This window comes from Pseudophryne corroboree, chromosome 6 (assembly GCF_028390025.1).
Source record: "Pseudophryne corroboree isolate aPseCor3 chromosome 6, aPseCor3.hap2, whole genome shotgun sequence".
In the NCBI taxonomy this organism is placed as follows: Eukaryota; Metazoa; Chordata; class Amphibia; order Anura; family Myobatrachidae; genus Pseudophryne; species Pseudophryne corroboree.
In genome coordinates, this window is record NC_086449.1 from 574,583,360 (window position 1) to 574,610,389 (window position 27,030).

Consider the following 27,030-nt stretch of genomic DNA (forward strand, 5'->3'; position numbering starts at 1 on the left):
CTCAATCATGTAACGGGTGGCCCTATTGGAAGGTACACTAGTCTCATCGTCGTCGACACTGGAGTCAGTATCCGTGTCAACATCTGTGTCTGCCATCTGAGGTAGCGGGCGTTTTAGAGCCCCTGATGACATGTGAGACGCTTGGACAGGCACAAGCTGAGCAGCCGGCTGTCCTATGTCGTCAAACCTTTTATGTAAGGAGTTGACACTGTCACGTAATTCCTTCCATAAGTCCATCTACACCGGTGTCGACCCCGCAGGGGGTGACATCCCATTCACAGGCATTTGCTCCGCCTCCACATCATTATCCTCATCATACATGTCGACACAGCAGTACCGACACACAGCACACACACAGGGAATGCTCTGACAGAGGACAGGACCCCACCAAGCCCTTTGGGGAGACAGAGGGAGAGTATGCCAGCACACACCAGAGCGCTATATATCACAGGGATATCACCTATAGAGAGTGTTTTCCCTTATAGCTGCATAATATATATATACTGCGCCTAATTTGTGCCCCCCCTCTCTTTTTAACCCTTTTCTGTAGTGCAGGACTGCAGGGGAGAGCCAGGGAGCGATCCCTCCAGCAGAGCTGTGAGGGAAAATGGCGCCAGTGTGCTGAGGGAGATGGCTCCGCCCCTTTTTCGGCGGGCTTTCTCCCGCTATTGTAAAAGTTCTGGCAGGGGTTAATAAACACCTATATAGCCCCTGGGGCTATATATGGTGTCAGTTCGCCAGCCAAGGTGTTAATATTGCTGCTCAGGGCGCCCCTCCCCAGCGCCCTGCACCCATCAGTGACCGCAGTGTGTGGTGTGCATGAGGAGCAATGGCGCACAGCTGCAGTGCTGTGCGCTACCTTGGAGAAGACAGAAGTCTTCAGCCGCCGATTTTCCGGACCACCTTCTTGCTTCTGGCTCTGTAAGGGGGACGGCGGCGCGGCTCCGGGAACGGACGACGAGGTCGGGTCCTGTGTTCGATCCCTCTGGAGCTAATGGTGTCCAGTAGCCTAAGAAGCCCAAGCTACCACCACTTAGGTAGGTTCGCTTCTTCTCCCCTTAGTCCCTCGGTGCAGTGAGCCTGTTGCCAGCAGGTCTCACTGAAAATAAAAAACCTAACATATACTTTCTTCCTAGGAGCTCAGGAGAGTCCCTAGTGTGCATCCAGCTCAGCCGGGCACAGAAATCTAACTGAGGCTTGGAGGAGGGTCATAGGGGGAGGAGCCAGTGCACAACAGATAGTCCTAAAGCTTTCTTTAGATGTGCCCAGTCTCCTGCGGAGCCGTCTATTCCCCATGGTCCTTACGGAGTCCCCAGCATCCACTAGGACGTCAGAGAAAATAAGATTTTAAACCTACCGGTAAATCTTTTTCTCGTAGTCCGTAGAGGATGCTGGGCGCCCGTCCCAAGTGCGGACTACTTCTGCAAGACTTGTATATAGTTATTGCTTACAGAATGGTTATGTTATAGTTTATCGGTCTTGGACTGATGCTATGTTGTTTTCATACTGTTAACTGGTTAGTATATCACAAGTTATACGGTGTGATTGGTGTGGCTGGTATGAATCTTGCCCTTGGATTAACAAAAATCCTTTCCTCGTACTGTCCATCTCCTCTGGGCACAGTTTCTCTAACTGAGGTCTGGAGGAGGGGCATAGAGGGAGGAGCCAGTGCACACCCAGATCTAAAGTCTTTCTTAAAGTGCCCATGTTTCCTGCGGAGCCCGTCTATCCCCATGGTCCTTACGGAGTCCCCAGCATCCTCTACGGACTACGAGAAAAAGATTTACCGGTAGATTTAAAATCTAATTTTTGTAATAAAAGGCTGACAGCAGTGTAAGTAAGGAAGCCTGATGAGCGTTGGAATAAATACTCCTTCACAATATGAACTAAAATACCTTACGTTGTGATAGAGCCCTGAAAATAATATTTGTGAAAGCTATTGATATAGAGGCAGTCATTTCAAATTTAGTGTCCCTTAAAAACAAGCAGCCTATTTCTCACTTATATACTGTACATCTAGAGAGGAAGGGGCAAACACGCACATGTAAGGGCTGGTTTATGAGCACTGTGTTTAAAATAAATGTAAAAAGCATAAATGCAAGCAAATGTCTTCACAGAAAGACTGATGTAAAATCATAAATGCAGGAGAATCAAAGAACACCCGGAAATGGGTTACCTGTGTATAAAGTAACGCATTGCCACATACACAATTAACTTCACTTACACAACTTGACACTTCGTATTTGTCACCTTAATGAGAAAAGGCATTGAAGCAATCTTCTGGCACGGTGAAACACTATTGGCTACACCCTATACCTTTATTTTATGACATTCTTTGAAACCCAAATGCACATTACCTAAAAACACATCACTCATGAATGCGTTATGATAAAGTAAAATTAAAAAACAAAAACACAAAGTTAACTCAAAATAGAGATTCATTGTACTTTAATAAGAACATGGAAACCCTATAGTCAGCCCTTCACAAAATCAAAATTACAGGAAGTCAAATTAAAAGTATTCTACAGTAAATCACTTAAAAAACTTGTATAACTGAATATATAAACAGACCTGCAAAGTGTCAACAATACAGGTGGAGAAATCATCAACTTTCCTCAAGTCATTATGGAAAGCTCTGATATTTGTAACAATGATATCTGACTGAATTTTATTTGTCCCAACATGTAAAGATGTAACTGAAGTTGCTAAAAATATTGGTTTTCTTCCGATGGGCACAACATAAAAAGGAAAATGGAAAACATGTGCGAAACATTTTGCATGACGTTGCTAGAGCAACAGTGTACACTTGGTGAATCCGCGGTGGTGAGATGCCCAGTAAATGCTTACTCTGACATGACCACGCGCTCTGTTTTACAGATTCTTGACTCTTCCTATTTCTTGCACTCATATATGAATGAATCTACAGAAAAAGTCAATTGGAGAGGAAGACTAAATGCAATGTGCCTTTCTTGTAATGCAGGAAAACAGCAGTGGCATTTCAAAAGTTCTAAAAATGTCTAATTTAATGAAAGATTAACTGTTTTACTACAAACCTAAGTTCCTTAATAAATACAGTTTTTTTCAATCCCTTGCTTCCCCTAGTAAAAGCATTAATTCAGCACCCTCCATTTTATTTAGAACTAGCATATTGAACTATGCTGTTTAAAACGTTTTAACAACTTGATTTGTATTGCAAATAACTACGAGGACAAATATCTTATCCGTTGTGTTAGATACGTGGGTGCCTTATGAACGTTTTTCTGCAACGCTTTATCTATGTTAGTTCACCTTGAATTAATTTTGAAGACTTCTTCAAAGACTGGAAAATTATGCATGAGAAGCCAATCATACTCTTCTAGATTTCTAGTTCTGAATCTGACTAGAAGCAGAATGGACCAGTGCTAGTGTGGCTAGATTTCAAGGCGGCAACAGAAAAAGATGCCTTTCAATTAAGTGCAGAAGTGAAACAGGTCAATAGTACTTGAGATGTGAGGCTGGATAGAAAAATCGTGCCTAGGTTGTGTAATGGATCCATTCGGTCTTGCGGTAATTGCCTTTAGTCAAAGAAAGTGACAAATCCAAAATTTGAGAAAGGCCTGTGTCACAATCTCCCAAGAGAGAAGACAGAGGTTTTCTATGCTCTAACCAATTTAGCCTCATGGGATCTTAGCGTTCCAACGGCATCTTTCACTGCATGGTAGATAATATTCTTCACCTGAAAGAAAACAACAAATAAAGAATACTGAAGTATAATTATACTTAAACAAAATGAACTAATTTTTTTAAAGCTACAGAAAAAAAAGCATATGAAAATAATTGAGATTTTTTTTTTTTAAACCACTTACCTGCCACGGTCGCATCAGAAGCCAGTCATAAGCACACACTGGGCAGCAGCTGGAAGATATTCTTCCAGCAGCCGCCCATCCCAGGGGCAGCGCGCCCAGTCACCCTGCCCTCACGAGTCCACCCCCAGTTTGTCCTGATCACTGCTGGGCACAGTGACTGGGCAGACCTGTTCTGAAAGGTCTCCAAAATGATAAATTTGTATTTAATTATCACATTATGTAAACAAATCGCTATTATGGGGTATATTCAATAAGTGTCGGAAAGACGGCAGCTTCCGTCAGGTTTAGGTCGGAAGGGGTTCCGACCTATTCACTAGGGGGCCGGTTTTTCCGACAAGTCGGGAGTTCCCAACTTGTCGGAAAGCTGTCGATCCACGTGCATTGTCAGAAGTGCGGCCAAACCCGACAGGTTTTAGCCCCGTTTCCAACAATGTCAATCCAACTTTTAAAAAAGTCGGATTGATTGTTGGGAATGGGCCAAAGCTCTCGAGATTGGTTGAGACATTCCTCTACTTTGGCAGGAAACGCTGGCTCACACTCCACCTCACTCAGATGCTAGGGAGCTGCCAGTTCCTCCGGGATCCCCTCCACTGCCTCCGCTTTGCCGCCTCTTCACTCAGCGGGCATCCATCAGCACAGCAACAGCGCCGCTCACTCCGCCTCTAACCCCTGGCCAGTGGCACCAACAGCGGGGCTTCTCACTCGCCCCTGTCACCACGTATGTCCGGCTTGGGTAGCGGTACTCCGTCCCAGCGGCACCGCTGTATGTTTACAGCATCCAGCTCTTTCAGCGGCGCGCTGGAGAACTGCATTCACACACCAACCGGAGGAAGAGCAAGTGCTCCTCTGATACACATACGTTTGATGTTCCAGATCAGGAGGTACTGATGTATCCGATTAGGGGCTATGCCTTCATGTCAGCCGACGGGGACACTGCTGCTGTGCTTTAAAAAATGTTGGAATGACATGGTCGAGAATGGCCAAATTCAACAGGATCACTGAATAGGTTCACTGAATAGTGCTTTGTCAGATCTTTTCCGACAATGCTTGTCAAAAGGATCCGACTTGAATTGAATATACCCCTTAAACTTGATTTTGCATTTTTGTTTTAAAAAAAATACTAAATCAGGTTTAAATAGTTATTTACGTAATTGGATTTTTAAAAAAAAATTAAGAAAAAAAAAGTGTTTTGGGGACATTTAAAAAAAAAAAATTAAAAAATTAGTTAAGTGGTTAATGTGCAGATCATTTCTCCTCTCTGGAGCCAAATAAGTGACAGATAGAGATCAGCCTCACACAGCAGGCAGAGAACATGGTGAAAGGTTCCTCCTATCCTTACGTAACCTCTTCCTTTTCAGACCAACAAATTCCAAATTTCAAAGAGCAACAAACAGAAGAGGTGAAGACAAATTAAATTGGGCACTTACCAAAGTTATTTTGTTATTGGAAGGAAGTGGTTACTTCACAACCACTAACCACAAAACTTCCCTGACAAAGAACAGAACTTTGTGTACAGTTATGACAAATGTGGCCACCATGCAAAAGGTGTTCAGCAGAAGCTCTAGGTCTTCATGCCCAGGAAGTAGCCAAAGCTTACAAGCAGATATGACACTAAAAAGGGTGGTGGACTTTCCAGCTTCTATAGCCAGTTAGACTGTAGTTGCATGTGCACCAACTATAATATGGACAGTAAAATGTAGTTTGGTGGAGTGATCCATCTACGTTTCTTATGTTGTACATGCACTAAAAATATACTTGTAGCATATCATTGTAGTCTTCCACTTAAAGACCCTCTTGGGACCCTTTTGGCGTTTGGTTAAAAACAGCTGTTTTTAGGCAGAATAGGAAACAATTTAGGTGGAAGCCCAAGAGTAGAATGCATGGTTATGGTAAGGACCACCTTGTCCTCAATGAAAACCAAGAATAGAAAAGAAGATGCCCCAACAACTTGAAATTGGAGCATATGGCCAAGAGACTGGGAAAAGTTCTTCACAGAAACCTCAGACAATGGTTTCAGGGAATCAGCCTGGAGAGGTGAGAGAATAAGACTTAGGTATAAGAGCAACTAAGGAACCGCACAAGTCACCTCATTAAGGACCTAATAGAAATTTAAAATGAAGACCGGCACCTTTTGGAACATGGAGAACACAGGGGCAGGTTTCTTTAAAGAGCAGATAAATGAGAAATGGTGGGCAGAAAGTCGGGAGGTACATAGTGATCCAAAATGGTGGGCAGAAAGTCGGGAGGAACATAGTGATCCATGCAATACTAAACACAGTTTTATTTATACAGTGCTTTTCTCCAGCCGCTTAACAAGAATCAAAAACATACCAGAGGGTTAGGGGGTATCCAATTAGCGGCGGCTAATTACTGCAGCCAATTGTCTCACCAGGGGCTATCCAATTAGCCCCATTAAGCCAGCGCGAGCCACAGCTTATTGGGGATATTGTTTCACATGCCCCAGGCAGGCAAAGCCAAATCCCCGCAAACAGCAACGGGGGGACTGTTTCTACTGAAAACACACAGGTGTCACCGAACCGGTTTTCGGTTGAGAAGGTTTTTTTTTTTTTCTTTTACAGGCGACCAAATTAGATAGCCTGTAACAAAAAAAACAAAAAAAATACGGGTGAAACATCGGGAAAAATTGCCGAAAACATTTTTTCGTGTCCGATGTCTCTTCACCTATAATTGGATACTACCCCTTAGTATTACAGCACAAAGGAACAAATGGAGAAACAATTAACATAACTGGCACAACGAGCTTAATGACTGGTTGTTGCAGCCATTTTAAGTAATAAGTTCAACAGGTTACATAAACAACCCACAAAATGGTTCCAGGTGTGGCAGCCATTTTGGCCATGTAGATAGGTTACCCTCGATGGAATAGGTAATGCCTAGAAGACATTACACAATATGGGGACGTTGCAGTATACTAAAACTAGAGGCAGAGCTCGTACAGAACAATCCATTCCAAGTATTTTTCATCTCACCCACAGGCGTATCAGGCGAGGAGGCTTCTCTGGGACGGACACTGCAAAATTAGTTCTCATGCTGAACCACAATAAACATGCACTGTATATAGGCATAGAGTCAACCGAAATTGTGCTTTGTATGAAAGCATCAATTCAGCAGACAACATTCATTGTTAGAGAAACATTAATATTTTCTTCTGAACAGTCACTTGAAAGATGAGCCATATTACTTAGAACAGTGGTTCTCAAACTCGGTGCTCAGGACCCCACACGGTTCACGTTTTCCATGTCACCCAGCAGGTGCACTGTGTATCACTAACTGTCACATTTTAAAAATGTACAGGTGACCTGCAAACTATGAACCGTGTGGGGTCCTGAGGACTGAGTTTGAGAACCTGTGACTTAGAACACTAAAAGTGCATTTAAACACAACATTTCTTTCCACTCCTTCCAGGATCTCGCTCTCCATTGTCCCCTAGGTAAGCATGTTCCACAGAAAGCACCCTAGGACAGATGAAGAATTATGCAAAGTGGATGTCACTATGGATTGTCTATCTGAGTGGGTGGATGGAAGAGCTAGCTAAAACTACTGGGATGCAGTCAAGACTGATTTTCAATAACCTGGTGTGAGGAGCTAAGACCAACATACCATCCCTCCTGGAATGCCTCAAGATCATGTGAGCACAATAAAGACATCTTTTCTAGTTTAGTTTTGAGCAACTCTAAAAGCCCCCGGGTTAAAGTTCTCAAAAAACTGCAGCTGCAGGGACTAATGTTGAGTCTCTGGCCTAACAGAGAATGATGGCCTTCTAGTTTTAACACCTTGTGATGCAGGTGTTTTACAGAGTCTGATCAGAGATCTTCCTGGATAAAAGCTAGTACTGAGGAAGAGCAGAGAGATCTTAAAGAAAGGCCACAATTATGTTTAATGCAGGAACACTTGGCTCTGTAACCCATAGCTAGACTGTCTAAAGATGTATTGAGCTTTGACACATAATGTAGCTTGTGTACTACTGACATATCGGAAACGTAGATCATTTACTGAATCTATCCAGCAGGCTACAGCACTTTTCTTTTAGGGGAAAAGAACGGTTATGCTTCACAGGGCTAAGTGGCTGGTTGGAAATACAGTAAGATCTTGTTACTTCATTATTTTAAAAACTAGCCAAATGAGTCAGAGTACTCCATGCTCTATTCTATTCCACGCAACTGAAAGCATCTATTAGAACATGCACTGACCTATATTGGGGAGGATTAATCAAATCTTGGAGAGAGATAAAGTACAGTACCAACCAGTTTCTGTCAGTTTACAGGCTGTGCTATATACACGACAGACGCTGATTAGTTGCTATGGGCAACTTCTCCATTTTACCTCTTCAAGATTTTATAAATCTCCCCCATTGCTTCCTGTATCAGTACAGTACTTTACTTTGATAAGTCAAGTCTCAGTTAATTATTGAAAGGAAGATACTGTACCTGTAGTTTGTCCTCATGATTTGTATGTGTATTTGACAAGTGTCTAAATTCCTGTGTTAGGCGGAAGCAGTGTTTCACATGTTCTGGAGAGACAAAATCTTCAGCTACTTTTATACAGCTGTATAGATTGTGGACCTGCAAAATAAATAAAGTAATGACATTTAATATACTGATTATGGACATGTTGCTCTGCGGTAATATACTATATCTTTAGATGAAGCAACCAATGGTATTTATTATTGGCTACGTTATTCATATAGATTGCATTACATGGCGCTTTAAAGAGACTGTCCTTGTACACACACTAATATATATATATATATATATATATATACACATATATACATATACATATATATACATATATATATATATATATATATATATATACACACACATATATATATATATATATATACATACATATATACACATATATACACATACATACTACCCCGCCACTCTCCTCTTTTTGGGAAACACAGCCGTCGGTGGACTCACAAGTCGCGCGTCTTGTGGTGTCATCTGCTCTGCCTGTCACTACAGTCACCTATCTGAAGGAACCAACGGATAAGCGTGTGGAGGGTTGCTTGAAGTCTATTTACACTCTTGCAGGAGCTATGCATAAGCCCACTATTGCGGCTTCTTGGGCTGCAAAAGCTATTGAAGCCTGGTTTCAGGGAGTTGAAGCGGAACTACTGTCTGATTTTCCTGATAATGCAAGACAAATGTCTTTCATGTATTATTACAGCCTCTCATTATATTCAGGAGGCGGCATCTGATGCTGGTGTCCTGGCGGCCAAAGACTCTACTACGTCCATTCTGTCTCGCTGAATTCTCTGGTTGCGGTCCTGGTCTGTAGATCTGGACTCTAAAGAGACCTTGGAGGTGATCCCCTTTAAGGGAAACCTCTTTTTTGGGGAGGATCTAGACAAGATTGTTGCTGACTTAGCATCTGCTAAGACTGCCCGTCTGCCTAGTACTAATCCTTCCGCTCCGAAGGCTAAAAGTACTTCCTTTCGACCTCCAAGTAAAGCAAAAGGGTCAGGCGTACCCGAAACAGGCTCGCACTTCCAAATCCACTAAGCCCAAACCTAAAACGTTCCTGGGCTGCCCGTCCGCCTGCTTCCAAAACAGACAAGCCTGCTGCATGACGGGGCGGTCCTCTCGTCCTGGGGGACCCCAGGATGGGAGGCAGACTTCTGTGGTTTGCTCAGGTATGGTTACAGACCACTTCGGACGCCTGGGTACAGTTAGTCGTCACTCACAGATACGCCATCTCTTTCAAGAAATGTCCCCCTCGCCAGTTTTGTTCAACAAACATCCCTTCGGATCCGGTAAAAGCAAAAACTCCATGTGGTGGTACAATCCCTCCTAGACACAGGGGTGATTAGTGCCGATGCCTCTGGCTCAGAGAGGAAGGGGGATACTAGTCAACATTGTTTCTAGTTCCGAAACCGAATGGGTCTTTCCGGCCCATTCTCAACCTCAAGTCATTGAACAAATTTGTGAAAGTTTCCAAATTCTGTATGGAAACTCTTCGCTCTATTGTTCTGGCTTTAGAGCCCATAGACTATATGGTATCCCTGGACATACAGGATGCTTACCTGCATATTCCTATTGCCATATCGCATCAGCAATACCTGCAGTTTGCTATTGGCAGCCTACATTTTCAATTCCAGGCCTTAACTTTTGGTCTGACCACGGCTCCGAGAATCTTCACCAAGGTCATGGCGGTCATGACGGCTATGCTCCGCCATCAGGGTATCAGGATCCTGCCGTATCTGGACGACTTGTTGATCCTGGCGAACTCTCCAGAGGTTCTCCTCCGTCACCTGGAACCGACGGTCCAATTCCTGCAAGCCCACGGGTGGCTCATCAACTGGAAGAAATCCTCACTGGTCCCTGCTCAGACCATGGTGCACCTGGGGGCACTATTGGACACCCACAACCAACGGTTGTTCATGTCTCCAGAGAAAGTCCTGAAACTTCAGGGAAAGATAAGATGCTTCCTATCTCGCCCACGTGTGTCGATACAGTCGGCGATGCAAGTACTAGGGCTCAGTGTCTGCTTTCGACATGGTGGAGTACGCTCAATTTCATTCCCGCCCTCTGCAGAGGTTAATCCTTTCCAAATGGGACGGCCTGTCACACCGGATCAGGACTCACATGATCTCATTGACTCTGGAGGTTCGCCTGGCACTGACCTGGTGGCTACAGGGCCAGCAACTGAGCAGGGGCCCTCTCTTCTGGATTTCCAACTGGGTCCTTTTAGCGATGGATGCCAGTCTGCGGGGTTAGGGCACGGTGTTCGAGCAACACTCTCTTAAGGGTCGATGGACCAGGGAGCAATCTCTCCTCCCGATAAATATTCTGGAGTTGAGGGCAGTGTTCAATGCTTTGAAACTGGCCCTGCCTCTGCTACAGAACAGGCCTGCTCAAGTACAGTCGGACAACGTCACCACGGTGGCGTACACAAATCAAGGCGACACTCGAAGCCGCATGGCAATGATGGAAGTGTCAAAGATTCTTCTATGGGCGGAACGCCATCTGCAAGCCATTTCGGCAGTGTTCATTCCGGGGGTCCTCAACTTGGAAGCGGACTTCCTCAGTCTTCAGGATGTACACACCGGAGAGTGGAGCCTTCATCCAAAAGTATTTAAACATCTAGTGGACAAGTGGTGCCTACCAGGTCCATCTGATGGCGTCTCGACACAATCACAAGGTTCCGGGCTTTTCAGAGTAAGGACAAGGGATCCTCAAGCAGCGTTCGTGGATGCCTTGGCAATTCCATGGAACTTTCGCCTGCCATACGTGTTCCCTCCGATGTCACTCCCGCCCAGGGTTAATAAGGAAGTTCAAGCAAGAAGGAGGAATACTACTTCTGATAGCTCCAGCGTGGCCCAGACGGCATTGGTTCTCAAACCTGCAGGGTCTCTCGATAGAGCGTCCTCTTCTACTTCAGCAATGCCCAGACCTCCTCGTTCAGGGCCCTTGTGTCTACCAGGATCTGGCCCAACTGGTTTTGACGGCGTGGCTTTTAAAACTTCAGTTCTGAGGGCCAACGGATTCTCTGAGGTGGTCATTGAAACTATGTTGAAAGCCCGTAAACCGGCTTCAGCTCGTATTTATTATAGGGTCTGGAATTCTTACTTCACCTGGTGTGCGGCTAAAAATTATGATGCATACAAGTTCAGTACTGCCAAACTCTTGGCTTTCCTGCAACAGGGCCTAGACTTAGGCTTTCGTCGGGCCTCCCTCAAGGTTCATATTTCTGCCTTGTCTGGTTTCAGAGAAAAATTGCGACTCTGCCTGATGTTCATACATTCACTAAGGGTGTTTTACGGATTTAACCTCCCTATGTTCCCCCTGTGGCTCCTTGGGATTTGTCGGTTGTTCTGGATGCCTTACAAGAGTCTCCGTTTGAACCTCGAGTCTGTGGATCTTAAGTGGCTTACCCTTAAGGTCTTGTTTTTGCTGGCTATTGCCTCCGCTAGACGGGTTTCCGACTTGAGTGCCTTGTCCTGTCGGTCACCCTTTGTGATTTTTCACAGTGACCGGGCAGTTCTTAGAACTCGCCCTGGTTATCTGCCTAAGGTGGTGTCAACTTTCCACCTTAACCAAGAGATTGTGGTTCCAGCCTTTACCTCTCCTGGTTTATCCTCCAAAGAGCGGTCTTTGGATGTGGTACGGGCTCTCCGTATTTATGTGAAGAGAACAGCTTCGCTTAGGAGGACTGATTCTCTCTGTTCTTTTTGGTTTTCACAAACATGGCTGGCCTGCTAATAAGCAGACCTTGGCCAGATGGATTAGAATGGTGATTGCACATGCTTATGTACAGGCTGGCCTTCCAGCTCCTGCTACCATCAAAGCCCATTCTACTCGGTCTGTTGGACCCTCTTGGGCGGCCCGCCGTGGTGCAACCCTTTAACAATTGTGCAAGGCGGCTACGTGGTCCTCCGTGAACACGTTCATAAGGTTCTACGCCTTCGATACTTCCGCCTCCCAGGATGCCTCCTTTGGATGCTGGGTTCTTGTGCCCACTACAGTGCGTCCCCTCCCATGAGGAACTGCTTTAGGACATCCCCGATATAATTCTCTGTGGAATCACAGTGTACACTGCTGCAGAAAAGGAGAGTTATGGTAAGAACTTACCCTTGTTAAATCTCATTCTGCGAGGTACACTGGATTCCACAGGGCACCCACCCTGACGCACTTAGCTTCTTTGGGTTTGCATGGCATTAGCCGCATGTACCTTCTCCTGTCGCGAGAATGTGGATTGCTGTGGCTACTAACTGTTGTCTCTCTTACCTGCTACTGCATTGGACTGGTTAACAAAACTAAGCTCCAGTGCCTGGAGGCGGGGATATAAAGGAGGTGGCGCTACGCATCCTGGGAACAGTCAAAGCTTTTAGCCTGTTGGTGCCACGGATCAAGATCCAACTTTACATCCCAATGTAATTCCCTGTGGAATCCGGTGTACCTCGCAGAAAGATTTAATAACTAAGTTCTTACCATAAATCTCCTTATCTATATCTCTCTCTCTCTATCCTTTATATAGATTTTAAAAAAAACAACTATACATGATGTCATGGCCATGCTAAGTCACCTCCGATAGCCTGTTAGCTGTGCCAGGCCTAGCTCCTGATACCACTGTACCGGAAGATACTATACGCCGCATGCTGCCAGGATCCGATGAGTGTTACCTTCCTGCCAACTGCACAGCCAGTGTATCTGTCTTGTACTCAGGTATGATTTGGCTGGCTGTTTAGGCACCATTTCCCCTTAATATAGTAACCATTTGTTAGTATTTATTTGTGCCCTTGAGGAAAGTGGTCTATACCACCGATACAATCATCGGGTCCATACCGATGGCATCTTGCAAAAATGGCTGTGCAAAGTACTATGCCTGTCTATACTATTATGCTATGTGACATTATGGCTGCTACTAAGTAAAGAATAAGATTTATGTTCTTACCTAGGTAAGTCTTTTTCTTTGAGTCCATAGGGGGCACAGGGATAAACGCTGGGTATAGGAAGGCAAAGAACTGAGCCCGATCACCAAAGAGTAACAGAACTCTTCCCAGCAGCCCTTAGTCCTCCTCTCTGCTATACCCCGCCCGCTGACCGCAGCCTGCCAGTTTTTAGTTAGCAAGATCCCGGCAGTAGCGAGGAAAAGAGGAAGGAAGACTATCACACATACAGAGCCATGCACGGCTATCAACTGTACACACCCACTAACATAGGAACAATGCCTAGCAAGAAAGGTGCGTGAAGGGAGGGCATCCTGTGTCCCATATGGACTCAAAGAAAAAAAAGATTTACCCAGGTAAAAACAAATCTTATTTTCTTCTTCATCCACCAGGGGGCATAGAGAGAGCTGCTGGGCCGTCCAAAAGCCGTCCACTCAGGGGTGAGAACGCTCCTGGACGCCAAGAACACAACGCCCGAAGGCAGTGCCCTGGGACGCAAAAGTGTCAAAGGCATAAAACCTGACAAAAGTGGCAGCAGTAGGCCATGTAGCTGCCTTGCAGAGCTGTTCAGCCGAGGCTCCCTGGCTAGCAGCCCAAGAAGGACCAACAGAACGAGTGGAATGGGCCGGAACCCCCGCAGGGATCGGAAGACTGGCTGCCGTATAGGCATGCTGGACAGTCAAACAGAGCCATTGAGCTATATAGACTGTTTCGTAGAAGGCATCCCCGCTTGTGAGAGTCAGAGGACGAACAAAGTGTCCGATCTGCGGAGGTCCTTAGTCCGGTCGACATAAATCCAGAGCCCGCACCACGTCTAGTGTAGTCTCCAAAGCAGAGGAGGCAGAAATGGCGGAACCACAATTTCTTGATTGATGTGGAAACGGGAGACCACCTTAGAGACCGGTGACCTAACCGGGTCCGCAGAACCACACGATCCGAATGGAACAACAGAAAAGGGGAGCACCAGGATAAGGCGCTGAGGTCAGAAACAGGCGAGCCGAGGAAATGGCCAAAAGAAATAGTTTTCCACGTGAGCCATTAAAACTCGACCTTGTCCAGAGGTTCAAACGGCGCAGACTGAAGGATCCGAAAAAGCAACGACAAGTCCCACGGAGCAACCGGAGGCACAAATGGAGGGTGTAGATTGAGTACATTCTGCAAAACGGTCCTAACACCTGGCAAGTGAGCCAGCCGACGTTGGAAGAGGACAGAAACCTGGACCTTGACGGAGGAAAGGCTAAGACCCAGATCAAGTCCCGACTAGAGAAATGTCAAAAGCCATGAAAGGTGGAAAGACCACAGGCTAAACTGCCGCTGGGAACACCAAGAGAAGAAAGCCTTCCAGACTCTGTGATAAACTCGGGATGAAGACTGTTTCCTAGCTCGAAGCATGGTCGACATAAACTTCCGAGAAAAGTCCTACTCAGTACAGATGTCTCAAGAGCTACACAATCAAAATCAATCTGGCGAGAGCCAGATGTAGACACGGGCCCTGGGACAGAAGATCCAGCCGCTGTGGAAGACGGAGCGGGGAGTCGATGGAGAGACTCTGCAGATCCACGTACAAACCTCGATGTGGTTAATCTGGGGCGAAGAGAATCATGGTGCCCCCTCCAGCCTGAACTTGCGAAGTACCTGCAGCAGCATTGGAGCGAAGACATATACCATTGGAAACTCCCATGGAACTGTTAAGGTGTCCACCAAGAAGGCTGCCGGATCTCTTATGCGAGTGCAGAACCTTCGAACTTTGTGATTGTGCCGAGACGCCATTGTGTCGATGTCTGGAAGTCCCCAACAATGAACCAGCAACTGAAAGACCTTTGCATGGAGGGCCCATTTTCCGGAATGCACGTCTTGGCGACTTAGAAAGTCCGCCTCCCAGTTGAGGGCTCCCGGGATGAATATTGTCGACAGCGCGGGAAGATGCCGCTCCGCCCAACGGAAGATGTGCGTTGCCTCTCGCATTGCCCTGCGACTGCGGGTGCTACCCTGTCGATTTATGTAAGCGACTGTGGTCGCGTTGTCCGATTTAATTTTGACTGGTCGACCTAGAAGGAGAGATCGCACCACTCGGAGGGCTCTCTATATGGCCCTGAGCTCCAGCACATTGATAGGAAGCTTGCAGGCTGGCATCCGTGGTGAGCAGGATCCAAAAGGGGCATCCCAGATCCAGGTTGGACCAAAGAAGCCACCACAGAAGGAAGTACCGCAGTTCTCTGGACAGGACAATGGACTGTCCTGCGATGTGCAGGTGGGATCCATTTCATTTGGCTAGCACTTTCAACTGAAAAGGTCGCGAACAAAACTGTGCGTACTCCACCATGTTGAAAGTGGCCTTGTTCAATGACTTTAAGTTGAGTATAGGGTGGTAAGAGCCATCTGGCTTCTGCACCAGAAACAGTGTTGAATAAAATCCCTGTCCCTTCTGGGACTAAGGAACCAGGATAGTCACATTGGAGGCCAGAAGGGAATGAACAGATTCACATAGAGCTTCTGCTTTCCCCGGATCTGCTGGGAGACCTGTGGAAAAGAACCCGAGATGAGGACGCTTCCGAAAGGATATTGTGTACCCATGAGAAACGATGTCCTTGACCCAAGTGTCTGACGTGATCTCCAGCCATAATGGAGCAAACCGCAGAAGTCAGCGTCCCACACTGGGGTCCCTCAGAGGGAGGACTGCCCAGTCACTCGGTAGGCTTCTCAGTCTGCTTGGGAGCTGGGCGTCTGGTGGCAGATGGCTGTTTAGCGCGGGGCTTGGCTCCTTTGGATGGGGCCTGGTACAGTAAGGAAGCCTGACCCTTAGCTCTTCCCTGCAGGCGAAAGGAACGAAATGTAGTTTTGGTCTTGGACGGAGCTGCTGAAGGAAGGCGGTCTTGGCTTCCGCTAAAGTTGTGACAATCTTGTCCAGACCCTGCGCAAAGAGAGCATCTCCAGAAAAGGGAAGTGCCACCAGAGCCTTTTTTGAGTTGGCATAAGCACGCCAGGATCAGAGCGCACGTCTAGCAGCTATAGTTACAGCAGATACCTTGGAGGTTAGGACCCCGGTATCCATAGCTGCTTTCCCCAAACAGGTGCTAGCCTGTTTAACATTTACATTTAGCACGTGGGCGAGCGATTCCTGTCTGCTAGTACCAGACTAAAGTCCTTGTTCCAACTGTTCTGCCTAGCTATCGATGGCCTTGGTAACCCAGGCTGAGGCCAGGACAGGATGGGCCACCACACCAGCATGCAAGTAAGCCGTACTCCGTAAAGCTTCCAACTTCCGATCCGTAGGGTCCTTTAGGGAAGACATATCCGGAATGGGAAGGACTGAAGATCTCACCAATCTGGCCACATAGGCGTCCACTGGAGGAGGAATTCCCACTTACTGTAGCACGCTCTTTAGGAGGTAGTGGGTAAAAGGAAGCCATGTGCTGAGACACGTGAAAACGTTTGGTAGGCTCAGCCCATGCAACCTCTAAGAGATCTTCTAATTGAGCGGAGGAAGGAAACTGGGTTGATTCATTTTTCTGACGTTTAAACAATGGCGCATTATCCTTAGGAGCTGGATCAGAGTCTTCAATTTGAAGTACTGACCTGACTGCTCGAACCAAAGCCTCAACATCGGTCAGAGACAGAGACTCTTCCGTAACTGAAGAAGACTCCTGGTCGGAATTAGCTGACCCAGTGTTCTCCGGGTCAGACACCAACTCAAGATTGGACTGGGCCAGTTAAGTAGAACTATCACGGGCCGGCAACCTACGCCTAGCAGGCTGTTGAACAGAAGCTGACATCTGTGATAAGCCCTGTACCGACTGCGGAGGCATCCGAGGATGGAAAGTAGTGGCCCTTCCTGCATGAGCTCAGCTGGCCGCAGCTTTCAGTGGAGCAAGAGGCGGAGCTGCCAGGCGATCAACTAGCTGAGACATTACCTGTGTCAACGTCGACGCCCAAACAGTTCAGGAGAGGGTGACGGCTGTACCAGTGTCACATTCTTAGATGACGTGAAGCAGCGGACACATAAGTCATCATTATCTGGTTCCTGTGGAGAAATAATAGTGACACAGACCATGCAAGTACGAGGCTCTGGAGGAGTGACCTCCTTGCTAGCCTTGTTTCTGGCAGATATGTTAACAGAATACAAGGCAGTCACTACACTGAAATTAAAATAACAGCAGAAAACAAACCGTGCAAATGAGGAAACCAGCTTTCCCTATATAAATGGGGTAAGGTATATCATAGGAGGTCAATGCAATAGATTGTTCCTATTAGTGAGTGGCACAGAATTACAGACACTCTACATGCACACAGTAAACTCTCAAAGCACAGGGGGTGGATTCAATAAATTATACTCAACAACTCAGCCACCAAGTAGCAGGAAGGAGTAGGCGAAGAACCAGGCTGCAAGAGCGAGGAACTGAGGAGAGAAGAGCTGAGGGATCCTCAAACTGGATCAGCAATGTGCCTAAAATGGCTGCCCAGCGTCCTAAGGGAGGGGAACTGAGAAGGAGGAGGAGACAGCCATCAGGCAAGCAGAATACATTGCAAATGCGAGACCCAGGGGTGGGGTGGGGTGAGGTGAGCTACAGGCAAGGACTCCCTCCCCCTCAGGCAACAGGACCCCAGGGACGCAGCTACTGTGCCTGTGCCAATGCCCTGGTGGTCTAGTGACAAAGCGCAGCAACCTGGGCTTGCACTGCGCATGCACCCTGCGCTCTCACCCACAGGATGGATCGCCGCCTCGTCACGGCTCCCTGGAGCATGGGAGCCGGTCAACTTACCCTCCAGTCGCAGCTGCGGGCTCTGGGAGTGTGCGGCTACCTGAAGATCTGCGGCGAAATTCACAGACGCCGTGCGAAGGAGTAACTATGCAGGGATCCAAGGGATGCCTCAGTTACTCAGAAGAATCCATTCTGTAACCGGGAGCCAAGTTCAGCTCCCCACCGCAAGGTGCCCAGCTCCTGCCGTGCACCAAAGAAAAGAAAACTGGCGGGCCGCGGTCAGCGGGTGGGATATGGGAGAGAGGACGACTGTGGGCAGCTGGGAAGAGTTCTGTAACTCATTGGTGCCCGGACTCAGTCCTCTGCCTTCCTATACCCAACATTTATCCCTGTGCCCCCTAGTGGACGAAGAAGAAATAAGCACTTTCGCTCTAAAACTGGTGGTGTGCTGGTTTCTCTCTTGTTACAAGCTGGAAGCATGACATTTTTATGGGACTGCGGCACCATTAATGAGGACTATGCAAGTTATGTAAATGTGTGCAGTTTTTCTTATATGTAGATATATATATATCTCAATATAATTATACATATCTACATATATCACAAAAAAAGGAGAGAAAGGAAGACTCTTTTGTGGGCGCACTCTTGTATATGTATGTATGGCCGTCTCAAAAGAAACGAGAATGTTTAAAAGATATAGTTTTTATTAACAATAAAATAGTAGTAGGATATTTTGTCAATCGAAAGAAAGAAAGGGGGGAAGGGTGGGGGAACATAGAACAGATGTTAACAGTATGAATACTGAATGATAGTTCTAGGCTGCCTGGGTTTAAAAATGCTGATTATTATCAATTGTAAGCTTGAAAATGCTATATATTCAACTATAAGCCTGAAAATCACGTTGTATGTCCTACATGGGTATATATGTCAATTACTGCCTAATTTAGGTAAGTAATGTATCTCTTATGAGAAGGACTTGAGAAAGGAATGATTGACAATAGAGAAGGCTGAATAAGCAAGATGAATCTGCTGTCAGTGTTAGACGCTGAGCATATCCGTCCAAAGACTTCTACTGAACTGAGTATTCCTCAAGAGTCTCCCACTTGAGTACTAACCCAGCCCAACACTGCTTAGCTTCCAAGATCGGAAGGATTCGGGCGTTGCCAGTGTGGTATGAAAGTAGAAGGAATATTCAATATCAAAAGCTCTGGAATCACTGATGAGAGTTCACGAATGGGGAAGGGAAAAGGTAGATGTAGATTGAAGAGGAAAATAGGGGATCTGCTGCCAATGTTAGACAGGGATAAGTACCCCTGAATCAATGGTGAGAGTCCTGAAAATAGGGAAAGCCAGAGACAACAGAAGAGTAGAGGGCACAAAAGCTAATTTGTGATGAAATTATTATTGGTCAATAAGCTCACGGTACAATGAATAATATTCCAAAACAGTAACTGTAATTGGATATACCTTTAAATTATGGATACATAAAGTATCTATAATGGTATTGATACTGAGTGCCAAAGGAGGCTCATTGTACATGAAACAAAGATGTAATTTTAGATCATTAGAAACTTACTGGCAAATTGATATCATGTGTCTCCCAAAGAGATATCCTATGTGGAGAGATGTAACAAGGTAGCTAATTAATGGCAACAATTGTATGATGTAAAATGCAAATAAAGTTGGTTGCTTTCTTGTTACAATAATAACAAAGCTGCAGACATGGGTAAAATAACTGGAACAGACAATGCTACTATAACCAGTCTCTCCCAATAGATACTGGGAAACAGAGAGAGGGGGGGAGGGAAGAAAAGAGATTCTGCGATATAAAAATTAATATATCAGATTATATAACTGACCAGGGCTCTGATACTCTATTAGATCCACAATGTTATATATCAAAAGATAACAAGCCGCTATATATCAACAGCCTAAAAAGGACAAGTCTATTTTAGAATCAAAAAAGACTATTATTGTGATGAACTTAATGTAAATCAATATTATGAGGCAATATATATAACGGACATAGGAGTTGATGCCAGGTGGAGCGCTGGGTAGCAGGTGTCACGTCACGGCGGTGTGCGGCGGTCCGTGGATCTGGCGGCTGGATAAAACGGAGCTGTGCAGGGTTCAGGCAATCTGGAATCGGCTATACCCCAGGCAGTGGGGTATGGAAGACGCGTTTCGCCCGTTCTCCGGAGAACACCGCCGTGACGTTACACCTGCTACCCAGCGCTCCACCCAAAATACAGAGACTTCATCTCTTACACGTATCCGATAGACTGCTCGACCCTGTGGACACATCACGGGAGACTGTCCGGCCCTGTGGACACATCGTGGTGCACAATCTCAGCACGTGCTGGACTCCATACTTGAGATATGTCTGGATTGTGACTCAGGACATCTTCTGAATACACTTTACTCTGCCTGCTACCAGTGACTGACCATTTTCCTCATCCCGGGTAATATCCGCATAATCATATTTTATCTCTCACTGGCATCAACTCCTATGTCCGTTATATATATTGCCTCATAATATTGATTTACATTAAGTTCATCACAATAATAGTCTTTTTTGATTCTAAAATAGACTTGTCCTTTTTAGGCTGTTGATATATAGCGGCTTGTTATCTTTTGATATATAACATTGTGGATCTAATAGAGTATCAGAGCCCTGGTCAGTTATAAAATCTGATACAGGTTGAGTATCCCATATCCAAATATTCCGAAATACGGAATATTCCGAAATACGGACTTTTTTGAGTGAGACTGAGATAGTGAAACCTTTGTTTTTTGATGGCTCAGTGTACACAAACTTTGTTTAATACTCAAAGTTATTAAAAATATTGTATTAAATGAACTTCAGACTGTGTGTATAAGGTGTATATGACACATGAATGAATTCTGTGAATGTACACACACTTTGTTTAATGCACAAAGTTATAAAAAATATTGGCTAAAATTACCTTCAGGCTGTGTGTATAAGGTGTATATGAAACATAAATGCATTCTGTGCTTAGATTTAGGTCCCATCACCATAATATCTCGTTATGGTATGCAATTATTCCAAAATACAGAAAAATCCGATATCCAAAATTCCTCTGGTCCCAAGCATTTTGGATAAGGGATACTCAACCTGTATATTAATTTTTATATCGCAGAATCTCTTTTCTTCCCTCCCCCCCTCTCTCTGTTTCCCAGTATCTATTGGGAGAGACTGGTTATAGTAGCATTGTCTGTTCCAGTTATTTTACCCATGTCTGCAGCTTTGTTATTATTGTAACAAGAAAGCAAGCAACTTTATTTGCATTTTACATCATACAATTGTTGCCATTAATTAGCTACCTTGTTACATCTCTCCACATAGGATATCTCTTTGGGAGACACATGATATCAATTTGCCAGTATGTTTCTAATGATCTAAAATGACATCTTTGTTTCATGTACAATGAGCCTCCTTTGGCACTCAGTATCAATACCATTATAGATACTTTATGTATCCATAATTTAAAGGTATATCCAATTACAGTTACTGTTTTGGAATATTATTCATTGTACCGTGAGCTTATTGACCAATAATAATTTCATCACAAATTAGCTTTTGTGCCCTCTACTCTTCTGTTGTCTCTGGCTTTCCCTATTTTCAGGACTCTCACCATTGATTCAGGGGTACTTATCCCTGTCTAACATTGGCAGCAGATCCCCTATTTTCCTCTTCAATCTACATCTACCTTTTCCCTTCCCCATTCGTGAACTCTCATCAGTGATTCCAGAGCTTTTGATATTGAATATTTCTTCTACTTTCATACCACACTGGCAACGCCCGAATCCTTCCGATCTTGGAAGCTAAGCAGTGTTGGGCTGGGTTAGTACTCAAGTGGGAGACTCTTGAGGAATACTCAGTTCAGTAGAAGTCTTTGGACGGATATGCTCAGCGTCTAACACTGACAGCAGATTCATCTTGCTTATTCAGCCTTCTCTATTGTCACTCATTCCTTTCTCAAGTCCTTCTCATAAGAGATACATTACTTACCTAAATTAGGCAGTAATTGACATATATACCCATGTAGGACATACAACGTGCTTTTCAGGCTTATAGTTGAATATATAGCATTTTCAAGCTTACAATTGATAATCGGCATTTTTAAACCCAGGCAGCCTAGAACTATCATTCAGTATTCATACTATGTTCCCCCACCCTTCCCCCCTTTCTTTCTTTCTTTCGATTGACAAAATATCCTACTACTATTTTATTGTTGTTGTTAATAAAAACTATATCTTTTAAACATTCTCGTTTCTTTTGAGACGGCCATACATACATATACAAGAGTGCGCCCACAAAAGAGGCTTCCTTTCTCTCCTTTTTTGTGGTATGCTTTGTTGCTGACTCAGGGTGCACCACCAATCTGAAGATTACTAGAAAACATTGGTTTTCTTTTTTCATTTATCACATCTTGGTTAAGATACTATCTATATTATATATGCTAAATACTCTCCAGTGCGGTATAACCCCAGTACATGAAAATATCTACATATATATCTACACATAAATAAATATATATATATATATATATATATATATATATATTATATACACACACACACACACACAATTACTGTACCTGATGTGGTGCTCCAGCTGGAATAAACACTGCATCGCCCAAGAACTGTACAATTGCCCAGCCTTGTACACCATATTCATCATAGAGTCGCTTACGTAATGCCTGGTCTAAATACCAACTTTGATCATGTATGGGATCATGATCTGACGGATTTTCCTGGCCTTGTTCATCCCCAACCTACAATGACAAAAATACGTAAAATAATGATTTTACATCTCCTTACTGTGGTGGCCAATGCCACAAATACACGTATGTTATAGCCACAGCGGAAGATACCTTTCTAAGTAGCTCACGTATCTTCTCTGCATCCTTGGCAGCGTAAATGTGCCACAAAGCTCCGGGCTTCTCTTTACCCTCATGAATTCGTTTTTTTGTTACCTCGTCTGCATCACCTTCATCAATGGTCTTAAGTACCTCTGTAAATTATATGAAATTAGTTAAACATTCTTAATTGTTCATTAACTACACATTGTGTACATGGAGGCGACACTGTGGTACTAGTGATGAGCACCGGAAATTTTTCGGGTTTTTTGTTTTGGTTTTGGGTTCGGTTCCGCGGCCGTGTTTTGGGTTCGAATGCGTTTTGGCAAAACCTCACCAAATTTTTTTTGTCGGATTCGGGTGTGTTTTGGATTCGGGTGTTTTTTTCAAAAAACCCTAAAAAAAACAGCTTAAATCATAGAATTTGGGGGTCATTTTGATCCCAAAGTATTATTAACCTCAATAACCATAATTTCCACTCATTTTCAGTCTATTCTGAACACCTCACAATATTATTTTTAGTCCTAAAATTTGCACCGAGGTCGCTGGATGACTAAGCTCAGCGACCCTAGTGGTCGACACAAACACCTGGCCCATCTAGGAGTGGCACTGCAGTGTCACGCAGGATGGCCCTTCCAAAAAAACACCCCCCAAACAGCACATGACGCAAAGAAGAAAAAAAAGAGGCGCAATGAGGTAGCTATGTGAGTAAGCTAAGCGACCCTAGTGGCCGACACAAACACCTGGCCCATCTAGGAGTGGCACTGCAGTGTCACGCAGGCTGGCCCTTCAAAAAACTACTCCCCAAACAGCACATGACGCAAAGAAAAATTAAAGAAAAAAGAGGTGCAAGATGGAATTGTCCTTGGGCCCTCCCACCCACCCTTATGTTGTATAAACAGGACATGCACACTTTAACCAACCCATCATTTCAGTGACAGGGTCTGCCACACGACTGTGACTGAAATGACGGGTTGGTTTGGACCCCCACCAAAAAAGAAGCAATTAATCTCTCCTTGCACAAACTGGCTCTACAGAGGCAAGATGTCCACCTCATCATCATCCTCCGATATATCACCGTGTACATCCCCCTCCTCACAGATTATCAATTCGTCCCCACTGGAATCCACCTTCTCAGCTCCCTGTGTACTTTGTGGAGGCAATTGCTGCTGGTGAATGTCTCCACGGAGGAATTGATTATAATTCATTTTAATGAACATCATCTTCTCCACATTTTCTGGATGTAACCTCGTACGCAGATTGCTGACAAGGTGAGCGGCGGCACTAAACACTCTTTCGGAGTACACACTTGTGGGAGGGCAACTTAGGTAGAATAAAGCCAGTTTGTGCAAGGGCCTCCAAATTGCCTCTTTTTCCTGCCAGTATAAGTACGGACTGTCTGACGTGCCTACTTGGATGCGGTCACTCATATAATCCTCCACCATTCTTTCAATGGGGAGAGAATCATATGCAGTGACAGACGACATGTCCGTAATCGTTGTCAGGTCCTTCAGTCCGGACCAGATGTCAGCATCAGCAGTCGCTCCAGACTGCCCTGCATCACCGCCAGCGGGTGGGCTCGGAATTCTGAGCCTTTTCCTCGCACCCCCAGTTGCGGGAGAGTGTGAAGGAGGAGATGTTGACAGGTCGCGTTCCGCTTGACTTGACAATTTTCTCACCAGCAGTTCTTTGAACCCCTGCAGACTTGTGTCTGCCGGAAAGAGAGATCCAAGGTAGGTTTTAAATCTAGGATCGAGTACGGTGGCCAAAAAGTAGTGCTCTGATTTCAACAGATTGACCACCCGTGAATCCTTGTTAAGCGAGTTAAGGGCTCCATCCACAAGTCCCACATGCCTAGCGGAATCGCTGTGTTAGCTCCTCCTTCAATGTCTCCAGCTTCTTCTGCAAAAGCCTGATGAGGGGAATGACCTGACTCAGGCTGGCAGTGTCTGAACTGACTTCACGTGTGGCAAGTTCAAAAGGTTGCAGAACCTTGCACAACGTTGAAATCATTCTCCACTGCGCTTGAGACGGGTGCATTCCACCTCCTATATCGTGCTCAGTTGTATAGGCTTGAATGGCCTTTTGCTGCTCCTCCAACCTCTGAAGCATATATAGGGTTGAATTCCACCTCGTTACCACTTCTTGCTTCAGATGATGGCAGGGCAGGTTCAGGCGTTTTTGGTGGTGCTCCAGTCTTCTGTACGTGGTGCCTGTACGCCGAAAGTGTGCCGCAATTCTTCTGGCCACCGACAGCATCTCTTGCACGCCCGTCGTTTTTTAAATAATTCTGCACCACCAAATTCAAGGTATGTGCAAAACATGGGACGTGCTGGAATTTGCCCAGATTTAATGCACACACAATATTGCTGGCGTTGTCCGATGCCACAAATCCACAGGAGAGTCCAATTGGGGTAAGCCATTCTGCGATGATCTTCCTCAGTTGCCGTAAGAGGTTTTCAGCTGTGTGCGTATTCTGGAAATCGGTGATACAAAGCGTAGCCTGCCTAGGAAAGAGTTGGCGTTTGCGAGATGCTGCTACTGGTGCCGCCGCTGCTGTTCTTGCGGCGGGAGTCCATACATCTACCCAGTGGGCTGTCACAGTCATATAGTCCTGAGTCTGCCCTGCTCCACATGTCCGTGGTTAAGTGGACATTGGGTACAACTGCATTTTTTAGGACACTGGTGAGTCTTTTTCTGAGGTCTGTGTACATTTTCGGTATCGCCTGCCTAGAGAAATGGAACCTAGATGGTATTTGGTACCGGGGACACAGTACCTCCAACAAGTCTATAGTTGGCTCTGCAGTAATGATGGATACCGGAACCACGTTTCTCACCGCCCAGGATGCCAAGGCCTCAGTTATCCGCTTTGCAGTAGGATGATTGCTGTGATATTTCATCTTCCTCGCAAAGGACTGTTGGACAGTCAATTGCTTACTGGAAGTAGTACAAGTGGGCTTACGACTTCCCCTCTGGGATGACCATCGACTCCCAGCAGCAACAACAGCAGCGCCAGCAGCAGTAGGCGTTACACGCAAGAATGCATCGGAGGAATCCCAGGCAGGAGAGGACTCGTCAGAATTGCCAGTGACATGGCCTGCAGGACTATTGGCATTCCTGGGGAAGGAGGAAATTGACACTGAGGGAGTTGGTGGGGTGGTTTGCGTGAGCTTGGTTACAAGAGGAAGGGATTTACTGGTCAGTGGACTGCTTCCGCTGTCGCCCAAAGTTTTTGAACTTGTCACTGACTTATGATGAATGCGCTGCAGGTGACGTATAAGGGAGGATGTTCCGGGGTGGTTAACGTCCTTACCCCTACTTATTACAGCTTGACAAAGGCAACACACGGCTTGACAAATGTTGTCCGCATTTCTGTTGAAATACTTCCACACCGAAGAGCTGATTTTTTTGGTATTTTCACCAGGCATGTCAATGGCCCTATTCCTCCCACGGACAACAGGTGTCTCCCCGGGTGCCTGACTTAAACAAACCACCTCACCATCAGAATCCTCCTGGTCAATTTCCTCCCCAGCGCCAACAACACTGATATCCTCCTTATCCTGGTGTACTTCAACACTGACATCTTCAATCTGACTATCAGGAACTGGACTGCGGGTGCTCCTTCCAGCACTTGCAGGGGGCGTGCAAATGGTGGAAGGCGCATGCTCTTCACGTCCAGTGTTGGGAAGGTCAGGCATCGCAAACGACACAACTGGACTCTCCTTGTGGATTTGTGATTTCGAAGAACGCACAGTTCTTTGCTGTGCTTTTGCCAGCTTAAGTCTTTTCATTTTTCTAGCGAGAGGCTGAGTGCTTCCATCCTCATGTGAAGCTGAACCACTAGCCATGAACATAGGCCAGGGCCTCAGCCGTTCCTTGCCACTCCGTGTGGTAAATGGCATATTGGCAAGTTTACGCTTCTCCTCCGACGATTTTATTTTAGATTTTTGAGTCCTTTTTTTACTGATATTTGGTGTTTTGGATTTTACATGCTCTGTACTATGACATTGGGCATCGGCCTTGGCAGACGACGTTGATGGCATTTCATCGTCTCGGCCATGACTAGTGGCAGCAGCTTCAGCACGAGGTGGAAGTCGATCTTGATCTTTCCCTATTTTTGGAACCTCAACATTTTTGTTCTCCATATTTTAATAGGCACAACTAAAAGGCACCTCAGGTAA

General features: G+C 45.5%; 1 protein-coding gene and 2 pseudogenes across 2 annotated transcripts in view; 1 reads left to right on the forward strand and 2 right to left on the reverse strand.

Annotated features, from left to right (window-relative positions):
* Window positions 1-2,420: 2,420 nt before the first annotated feature.
* Window positions 2,421-27,030, reverse strand: part of KDM3B (lysine demethylase 3B) — a 308,304-nt gene continuing 283,694 nt past the window's right edge. For both annotated transcript variants that reach the window (XM_063927861.1, XM_063927860.1), the window contains exons 21-24: window positions 22,865-23,004; window positions 22,589-22,765; window positions 8,294-8,428; window positions 2,421-3,715 (exon numbers count right to left, since the gene is read on the reverse strand). In XM_063927861.1, coding sequence (XP_063783931.1) covers window positions 3,635-3,715; window positions 8,294-8,428; window positions 22,589-22,765; window positions 22,865-23,004 — 533 coding nt within the window. In that variant the 3' untranslated portion in view covers window positions 2,421-3,634. The remainder of the gene's footprint in view (window positions 3,716-8,293; window positions 8,429-22,588; window positions 22,766-22,864; window positions 23,005-27,030) is intronic.
* On the reverse strand, window positions 19,033-19,151 carry LOC134937611 (5S ribosomal RNA; annotated as a pseudogene).
* On the forward strand, window positions 21,762-21,880 carry LOC134937612 (5S ribosomal RNA; annotated as a pseudogene).